We start from the raw sequence: 10,274 nt of genomic DNA on the forward strand, positions 1-10,274 counted from the left end.
CTGGAGGGGGAGGGGTAGCCTCACAGCCTAGACCCGCCCCCTGGTGCCTGGGGCAGGAGGCATGGCCTCTAGGAGTCCAAAGGCACCAGCCCCCAGGAGCGCCTGCTCCCTGCCCCTTGGGGTGGGGCCACTCCAGCCACTGAACCCTGTCCCAGCCATGACCCACCGTCTCCCACAGGACTTCAAGGAGCAAGTGGCCCACCACTTCGTGACCATCTCCCTGATCATCTTCTCCTACAGCGCCAACCTGCTGCGCATCGGCTCCCTCGTGCTGCTGCTGCACGACGCCTCGGATTACCTGCTGGAGGTAGGCCGCCACCCACCCCATCCCTGCCCTGACGCTCACCTTCTCCCTGTTCTCCCTGGTGTCTGTGAAGGCAAAACCCGCCCCTTCTCCACTTTCCTGGGAAGTGAGGCACCCTCAATCTAAGCTTTCTGAGGGAGGCCCTGCCCCTCTCAGCTTTCCTGGGAGGTGAGGCCCCGCCCCCTCAGCCTTCCCAGGGGTGAGGCCCCGCCCCTCTCAGCTTTCCTGGGAGGCGAGGCCCCGCCCCTCTCAGCTTTCCTGGGAGGTGAGGCCCCGCCCCCTCAGCCTTCCCAGGGGCGAAGCCCCGCCCCTCTCAGCTTTCCTGGGAGGCGAGGCCCCGCCCCTCTCAGCTTTATCAGGGTGGTGATGCTTCACCCGTCCAACTCCCCTGCTCCTCTCTCTTCCCCCTTACCTTTGTGGCTAGGTCCTGAAGACAAGCACCACCCCCCAACTCAACTTGACCCCACTTCTCATCACCTTTTACCATGAAATGAGGTTTCTTTGGACTTACCTGGCCCCTCCCCTTATAGCCCCACCCTTCCCTATGGTCCCCTGGCCTGAGCCTGTTCCTCTGCGGTGCCCTCCCCAGGCCTGTAAGATGTTCAACTACACGTACTGGAGGCGCCTGTGTGACACGCTTTTCGTCATCTTCTCCTGCGTCTTCCTCTACACACGCCTCGTTCTCTTCCCGACGCAGTGAGTCTGTCCTCCAGCAGGACGGGGGAAAGCATGGCTGAGACCCCAGGCCTGCCTTCCCCTTCTGCCTGGGAGTGCAGAGCTTCTAGGAGGAGATGGGAGAGGCGTTCCCAGCATAGGGCACGGGCTGTGCAAAGGCCCAGAGGTGAGAGAGAGGAGAGCTGAGCAGTCACCAGCACTGAGGGCGCCTGGAATGTGGAGTGGAAGGAGAAGTGGGGGTGCCGCCTAGGCAATGTGCCAGGTGGGGGGACGCAGTGGAGGGAATACTGCAGGAGCCGACGTTGGGGGGGGTAGGATGGTGGTTAAGGTAGACATGTACCAATGTCATGGGGTCGAGTGCTAATTATAGAACAAAAACAGGGAAGGGCCCAGGGGGCCAGTGGACGCTTCAGTGACAGTGTTCGTAAGTGAAACCTGAGGGAGGTGAGGGAGAGAACTCCACTGTTCATAAGGGAAGGGTGTTGCAGGCTGAGGGAACAGCCCACAGAGTCCCTGAGACAGGACCATGCCTGGTATATTGGAGGAACATAGAGGAGTGGAGTGGCTGGGGGGCCGAAAGAAGACAGGGAGGGGACAAGGTAGGTCCTACGGGGCTCTGTGGGCGGCAGGATGACTTGGACTTTTACCTGAGGGAGGTGAGAACCATGGAGGGCTGTGAGCAGAGGACATAACAGTCCCTGACTAAGGTGCTCACACACGCCCCCTAGTGGCCATGGGAGGGACAGAGTGGGGGGTGAGGGCAGAGCTCAGGGCGGGGGTTGCAGGCCGCTGCAGTCGTCCAGATGGCGTTGATGAGGCTTGACCGGTGCGGACAAAGCAAGTGTGCAGATTCAGAGGAAGACTCCAGGGTTTGGGGAAACGGAGCTGCCGTTAGCTGAGGTGGAAGTAAACAGGGAAGGCTGGGAACTGGGCTTTTGTTGGAGTTGGCCCCACAAGGAGACATGGAGGGGGCTGGGGCGTACCAGGTTGGGGTTCAGGAGAGGGATGTAAACGCAGGAGCCACAGGCCCACGCTTCCAGGGTCTCCGGTGGACGGGGCGTGGACAGAGGCCTGTGCTGTGGCTCCCAGAGTATACGGTTGAGCCTGCACTGGAGCCAGAGAGGGAGGGTGCAAGGTACGGAGGCGGGAGCACGGATCCCTGAAAGCATGGGGGAAGCGGGGGACCCCAGGGTGGAGTCCACGAAAGGTGAGGGCAGGAGCCTGCCTTTAGGGTCAAGGAAAAGTATAAATGGGGGAAGTGTCTAGAGTGAGAGACGGGATCAAGTGAGAATCTTCTAGAAAGAAAAATTTGTGCATATTAGCTCAGCAGTGTGGCCGTGGGGGGAGGAAGCAGAGGTGGGAGGACTGGAGAGGCCCTGGGTCACGCAAGGGGACCTCAGGGAGGGGACAGGTGGTGTGCACCAGGGGGCAGGCAGACCAAGGGATAGACACAGTGGGCCCAGAGGCCAGGCTCTGCAGTGAGCTTTGCGGAAGTCACTCATGACCTGGATGGCTGATCTGGGGGTGAGGGGCCATGGGAGGAGGGGAAGATGGGGGAGGGGCGTGGAAAGTGGGGAGAGTGGGAGGGGCTGTGGGTGGAGAGGATGGGGGCAGGGCAGGTACCAGGGCTCTTTCTTTCAAGACATTTCAAGAGAAGGGAAACAAGGGAATAGCCAGAGAGGGGAAGTGGGGTCTAGAAAGAGCTCTTTGGTCTTGATCTCGTTTCTCGTGTGTGACGTAACGTCAGGATTGGTGTGGTTGGTGTGGATGGTGACGTTCTGTGGAAAGGGCCTTAGGAAGCAGGGGCGGTGCTAACTCTTTGCCAGACAGCGGTGGCTATAGCTGGGATGGAGGACAGTTTGTCTTGGGCAGCAGGAGAGAAGGTGGAGTTGGGGGTTAGAAGGGGCGGTGAGTGTGCTGGAGGGGCACCAGGATCAGCACCCCTTGAAGTTCATGGCTGTGGTTAGGAATGTTATCAGTCTGCAAGCTTGAGTATTTTGCCAGATTAGCAAACCAGGCCTGGCTAAAGCGTAAGGTCCCCGGGTAGCGCAGCCAATTTGCACTCATCTTCTAAGCTGAAGGTTGACAGTTGGAACCCACCTGGCAGCTCCATGGAAGATCTGCTTCCGTAAAAATCACAGCCAAGGAAACCTCCTGGAGCAGTTCTGTTCTGTAACACATGGGGCACCATGACCAGGATCCATTTGACAGCACTGGTTTTGGATTTTTTTACTTGAAGTGTAGAGGTGTCATCCTGGGGGGCAGTAGGGAGCCATAGATGGTTCTGGAGCAGGGAAGGCTGTCCCTGGGTTGGCTAGGTTTTAGAACTAAGGTGGGAGCCTGCGGGGCCGCTGAAGCTGGTGCCACCACCCCACCCCCACCCCGGCCACAGGATCCTCTACACCACGTACTACGAATCCCTCATCGGCCGAGCGCCCTTCTTCGGCTACTACTTCTTCAACGCCCTCCTGATGGTGCTGCAGCTGCTGCATGTGTTCTGGTCTAGCCTCATCCTGCGCATGATCTCCAACTTCATGACCAAGGGCCAGGTACAGCTAGGTCCCAGAGCCCCAGCCCAGCCCCTAGCCCTGCCCCGTCCCCTTCAGGCTTTACCCTGTCCTCTGTCCCCGTCCCCAGATGGAGAAGGACATCCGCAGCGATGTGGAGGAGTCAGACTTGAGCGAGGAAGAGGCTGGCCAGGAGCGTCCACAGCTAAGGAACGGCTCAGCCCCCATAGGCGGCCCCCGGAGCCGAGTGGCTGGGCGGCTGGCCAATGGGCACACGGTGGCCATGTGAGCAGTGAAGAGTTGGCCATGCAGGGTTGCCCCCAGTGCCCAGGAGCTTGGATTTGTGGGACGCTGGACTGGTAGCCCTCGGGCCAGCTCTGTGGAGACAGTGAGGGCCCCACCCTCGAGGAGGGCTGATGATCTGTCTCCAGCTTCTTCCTCTGCCCTGAACCCCCCCACCATTCCTCTGGGAAATTGGACATAACTGGGGCCAACAGCAGGCTGCCCAGGCTGCAGCAGGCTGGCGACTGTGGGGAGCCCCAGACTGGAAGGGACCTAATAAAACTTGAATGGAGCCAAATTCACCACCTGAGAGATATGTCCCTGTCCTGGTGCCGTTTCTCCGTCCTGTGATGCCCAAGTAAGGCAGGACTCTGCTGTTCAAACAAAAATCATATTAAATTAATAATAGGAACTGATTGAAGTTTATTTAATATACATTTTGCAAACTGGGGCAACATTTCTGACTAGAAAGTCAAAAATATTCCAAAGGAAAAAATCTTTCATAATTTCTTATATTCCAGCTTATCACTAATAATTATATGTTGCCATAGGAACCATGCCAGAATAGTGTTTACATAATAACTCATGGTCATGCAACATTTTCTTGAAGAATAATTCAGATAATTACTGATTTATTCTAAAACATACCTTTTAATCTGACCTTTGGAATTGCTGTTTGTCAAAACTGGTTACACAGTTTTTTTTTGTTTTAACTTTTTATTGTGATGTGGTTAAGAATAGTTCTTTTAAAGAGCACATTGCCCAAGGCAAACATTATTTACTAATTAAACTAAATTATTGTTTGACTTAAAGGTGACTTTCAGGAAACTGGTTTTCTCAAGGTTTAAGGTTCAAAGACAGGGTTATAATGGGTGGATCCTTTCAATCTCCATGGAATCCAGAAGTCCATGAGGATTTAAAACTTCCTTCTTTGTGAATTACATATCCCACAGGCAGGTCATTAACTGCCCTTACTCCATTCCCCACCTCCCCAGCTGCTTGGACTGGGGTGGGGAGCAGACATGTGCCACCCCTGAGGACCCAGCAGCTGATAGCACACAGAGATCTCCAAGCAAGTCCCACTCCCAGATGGGCTCCTTAGACAAGTCACCTCCTGTATCCCTCAGGACAGCCCTTAACGAACTGTTCACAGAGCTGGTTTCCAGATGAGACGGGACTAGGCTCACAGAGGTTATGCCCTTTGTCCAAGGTCACCTGAAGGTCAGAGGCCAAGCAAGACAGTGGAGAACAGGACAGAGTCTGTCTCTGCAGCCCTTGCCCGAGGCTGGCCAGAGCTCCGTCCTCAGGGTCCCCAGGTCTCCTGTGAGATGATGGGGCTGGGGGTCAGCCAGCGTGCATGTGTGTCAGAGTAGAACCGTGCTCTATAGAGAGTTCAGTGGCTGATTTTTCAGGAGATCACCAGGCCTTTCTTCCAAAGCGCTTCTGGATGAACTAGAATTTCCAACCTTAGCAGCCGAGCACATTAACCATTTGTAGCACCCAGGGACTCTGCGTTCTGTGTTAGAGGTGAAAAAACATAGCTGTCAAGTTGAGTGACCCATGCGACTCCATGTGCACGCTCCATAGGGTTTTCAGTGGCTGATTTGTCTGAAGGAGATCACCAGGCCTTTCTTCCAACACACGCGTGGGTGGCCCCAAACCCCCAGCCTTGGCTGCCAAGCATGTTAACGTCTGCACCAGCCAGGCACGTGGTGTAAGAAGGTTAAGAACAAATACGTGCCAATAAATTTGAAAATCTACACGAAACAGTGTTGCACTGCTATTCACAAAATGAATACGTTTAGGGGAAAACATAAAATGCATAAATCGTACCAAGAAGCAGCGGAAAACTTGACTAATGAATGTTTGCAAGATGTAAAGAATGGGGAAAAAAAAGTACCTCCCTGCTAAAGTACAAAGCCCAGAGGATTTTACAATTAAAGTTTTATCATCATTTCAAGTAACAGATAAAACCAAAACCAGTTGCCGTAGAATCAGATTTCCATGCAGTTTTCAAGGCTGTAACTTTTTTTTTTTTTTAATTATTTTTTATTTTAAGAGCTTGTTTTACATTCAACGTACTGCGTACATTTAGTTTCATTCCCCATTCGCCATGTCCAACCCTAACCCAGTCTCCTCCCCTCCCTACGCTGTAACCCTCCCCCTGTGCCCCTCATATTTATGCACTCCATTTTGTCCTGCATTTCCTCAGTTTGAATGTTGGTCCTCCGGTGTCCCATGGAGTATGTGGGTGTGTCATCCTGGGTTGAGTGGTCTGCGTGTACATCTTGTTAACTATTGGGCTGAGAGCCCGCCCCTGGGTGAGTTTTATTCCAGATGCAGAATGTATATACAGGGCCATAGTATTGGGAGTCTCACCAATAACTGGTCATTATTGAGTTTTTGGATTTTGTTCCATGTTTTCCCTCCCACTCTATCCAGGATCTCTGGATTTGATCCTTTCCTGAGTGGTTGGTATTGGTAGCCGGGCACCATCTGGTTCTGGTCTTAAAGGCCGTTGTGTGCTAAGGGCTGATTGCTTCTAAATGCTTCTTTTTTTTTTTTCATTCTTCTTCACTTCCGACGCTAATGCTAGACCATTAGCTGCAGCTTAGATGGCCTCTTGAAAGCTTTTAAGACCCCAGTTGCTATTCGCCAATATAGGGTGTGGAGCAATGCTTTTACGAATTTTGTTGTGCCGGTTGAGTCTGGTGTCCCCCACTACTATGGTCCTGAGACAGTAGATCTATTAGATCTCTCTCCCGTAGTGTCTGGTTGTCTGTGACGGATTACTCTGTGTCTGTCTTCTATTATTTCTGTAAGGACTGCAGGTATTTTGTATCACTGGTTTCTGTGCAAGATTAGCCTCAGCTGAGTCTATCCTTGGTCTACAAGGAAGCAGATTGCCAGGCCTTTCTACTGAGGCGCCTCGATATGTTCAAACTGCCGGCCATTTGGTTGGTAGTCAAAGGCTTAGTCATTTGTACCACCCAGGGACTCCAAGAAACAGATAATTCCCATCTTATTAAAACCAAACTCATCACCACGGAGTTGATTCAACTCATAGCAACCCCTTCTTGGGATTCCTAGGCAGTATCTCTACAGAAGTAGATTGCCCAGTCTTCCCTCCAAGGAGTGTCTGGTGGATTTGAACCACCAGCCTTCTGATTAGCAGTCAAATGCCTTAGGCACTGTGCCACCAGAGCTCTGTGGTACAAAAAAATAGGGAAGAGCAGGGAGGAGGGGATACCCAACTTCTTTTGAAAGGACAGGATAACCTAGACACCAAAGCCAGGTAAAGGCAGAACAAGACAGGAAAATTCAGGCTAATTTTCACATATATACACAGAAGCAAATGGGATCAGTTCCCAGCCAAGGCACCTCACATGCAGCAGAGGCTTGCGTGGCTGTGATGCAGAACAGTTTTCGGTGGAGCTTCCAGACTGACAGACACTTGAAAGGCCTGGCTAGCAACTTGTGAAAATCAGCCAATGAAAACCCTGTGTGTCTGGGCCCCAGCCAATGACGGAGATGGTGCGGGAGCCAACGGTGTTCCATTGGTTGTGCATGGGGTCACCATGAGTCGGGCTAAGTCAACACCAGCTAATAGCAACCACCCAAGCCTAGCAGGGTAGGGGCAGCCATGACCAGCGTGTGCGATCTGGCCAGAAGAGCAGGGATGAGTCAACCTTAGAAAATCGGGGGCATTTATCACAGCTGATGGGCTTCTGTCACAGCTGCTTGTTTTTGCTGTGACCCCATGTATGTGTTCTGATCAAGCACACCCCAGGAATGATGGAGCACGTGCAGAAACAGGGCTGGGGCATGTCACTCAACATCCCTGCAGTCCTAGAGTCAGAATATTAATAATAGCAGAATCCTGCTTTATAGCAGTGCAGGCACAGTTTAAAACAAAACCTCACAGCGACCCCATGAGTGTCCAGAGTAGAACTGTGCTCCAAAGGGTTTTCAATGGCTGGTTTTTTTCGGAAGTAGATTGCCAGACTCTTCTTCTGAGGCACCTCAGGTTGGACTTGATCCTCCAATCATATGGCTGACAGTATAGCATGTTCACCATTTGTGCCACTGCAACACAGTTAAAATGATTAATAGAAATAGAAGAATTAGCTTTTTTTTTTTAAAAAAAAGTAAGATAAAAAGTTGGTCTCTACTTGTCTGACAAAGAAGGAAACCAAAGACTCCAAGAGGAAACTGGTCTGCAGGACTAATGGTCCACACAACCACGGCCTCCTCTACCCTGATAACAGAGAAAGCACTCCCTACAGTTCTGATCAGGGCCGCAGTAGCTGGGCCTGAGAAAGAGGAAAAACATGGGACAGAGCCTCACATCCCTGAAAATAAATACCAGACTTACTGGGCTGGTTGAGACCGAAGGATTTCCTGAGACCATTGTCCTGAGATACTCTTATTTTTCATTATTTTGGACTTGAACAAACATTTCTTTTCTCACAGTTGAGGAGGCTAGACTTGGTATTTCTTCCACCTTCTTTTGCTGCTTCGTGAATTGTTCAGTATATTACCCACAGAATCCTCCAGTATTGCAACTTGAGGCTTGAATTTATTCTCCAGTTCTTTCAGTTTGAGAAATGCTGAGCATGTTCTTCCCTTTTGGTTTTCCAACTCCATGTCTTTGCACATTTCACCCTGAGATACTCTGTAAATCTTGAACAAAAACTAGCCCCCAGGGTCACCATTTAGCTAAATGACAGATTGACGCACAGAATAAAAAGAGCTCTGGTGACGCAGCAGGTAAAGCATTAGGCTGCTAATCAGAAGGTCAGTGGTTCAAACCCACTAACTGCTCTGCAGGCGGAGGATGTGGCAATCTACTTGCATAGAGATTTACAGCCTTGGAAACCCAATGGGCATTGATATGAGTTGAATCGACTCAATGGCAATGAATTTAGTTTTTTGGTCACAAAGACTATCACCCAAAAGGACTGTGGTCCTTTAAAGAAATCATCTATAGGAGACCAAACGGTCAACAATGATGTTAAAGCAAAGATGAGAAGGGGGCAGGGAAACTAGATTAATGGAAACAGAACAATCGAACAGAAATAATGAGGATGTCCATGTATTGTGAAGAATGGAACCAATGTCACTGAACGATTTGTACAGGAATTGTTAAATGGGAACCTAAAACTGCTGTGTAAACTTTCACCAAAAACAAAATAAAATATTAAAATAATTTTAAAATTATTCACAGAGGTGAAGCTCACTTGATGGAAAAGAGAGTGAGGAAGAGTTGAAGCCACTGAGTTATCAAGGCAAGAGCTGATGCATTAAGATTGGCAAGAACTGCCAAATAAGCCAAAATGAACACAGGCCAAACAAAGGAAAGAGAGTGGAGGGACATTAGGTGCAGGGGGACAGCGCCACCTATGTGTGGCTCTGAGTTCTGTGTTTATGAACGAACTGCTGACCATAGCAAGGATAGTGAGGCTGGTGCAGGACCGGGCGGTGTTTGTTCTGGTTGCTGTGAGTTGGAGCCGACTCGATAGCACCTGACACCAACAACTGCTGGCAAGAGGAGCCCTGGTGGTACAGTGGGTAAGTACTCAGCTGCTAACCACAGGGTCAGTAGTTCAAACCCACCAGCTCTCCGTAGGAGAAAGGTGTGGCAGTCGGCTTAACGTCTGTCTAGTCAGCTTTAATTCGTGGTGACTTTGTGTATAACAAGGAGCTCTGGTGGTGTAATGCCTAAGGCACTTGACTGCTAACCAGAAGGCTAGCAGTTCAAACCCAGGGGCTCAAACCCACCAGCCACTCCTCAGAAGGAAGGTTGGGCAATCTACTTCCATAGTGATACTGCCTTGGAAACCCAAGGAGGAGTCGCTATGAGATGAGTCTGACTCAAGGGCACATAACAACAACAATATTGTGTATAACAAGGAGCTCTGTTGGTGCACTTGGCAGCTAACCAAAAGGTCAGTGGTTCAAACTCACCAGCAACTCCACGGAAGATGAGGCCATCTGCTTCTATAAAGATTTACAGCCTTGGAAACCTAATGGGGGTAACTATGAGGCAGAAGACTAAGGTTGAAGACTAAGGTGCACCCAACCCAAGCCAGGGTGTTTCCAGGAACATGGGCAATGAATAAGGAAGACTGAAGAAGAGCTGATGCTTTTGAGCTGTGGTGCTGGTGAAGAATGCTGAGAGTACCAAGAACAAACAAATCTGTCCTGGAGGAAGTGCAGCTGGAATGCACCTTAGAAGCGAGAATGGCCAGACTTCGTCTCACCTACTTTGGTCATATTGTCAGAAGAGACCATTCCCTGGAGAAAGATAGCATGCTTGGTAAAGTGGAGAGTCAGCGAAAAAGGGGCAGGCCCTCCATGAGATGGATTGAGACAGCGGCTCCAACAATGGGCTCAGGTATAGCAAGGATTGTGAGGATGGTGCAGGACCAGGCAGTGTTTCCTTCTGTCGTACACAGGGCCAGCATGAGTCAGAGCCGACTTGATGGCACCTAACAGCAACCCCA

General features: G+C 51.0%; 1 protein-coding gene across 1 annotated transcript in view; it reads left to right on the forward strand.

The window, feature by feature from the left end:
* The window catches only part of CERS4 (ceramide synthase 4), a 9,522-nt gene extending 5,747 nt beyond the window's left edge, over nt 1-3,775 (forward strand). The window contains exons 6-9 of the mRNA XM_007953715.1: nt 137-307; nt 894-1,000; nt 3,372-3,528; nt 3,617-3,775. Coding sequence (XP_007951906.1) covers nt 137-307; nt 894-1,000; nt 3,372-3,528; nt 3,617-3,775 — 594 coding nt within the window. The remainder of the gene's footprint in view (nt 1-136; nt 308-893; nt 1,001-3,371; nt 3,529-3,616) is intronic.
* The last annotated feature ends 6,499 nt before the right edge of the window (nt 3,776-10,274 follow it).

Source organism: Orycteropus afer, unplaced genomic scaffold, assembly GCF_000298275.1.
Source record: "Orycteropus afer afer isolate SDZICR_OR568_19922 unplaced genomic scaffold, OryAfe1.0 scaffold00405, whole genome shotgun sequence".
In the NCBI taxonomy this organism is placed as follows: domain Eukaryota; kingdom Metazoa; phylum Chordata; class Mammalia; order Tubulidentata; family Orycteropodidae; genus Orycteropus; species Orycteropus afer.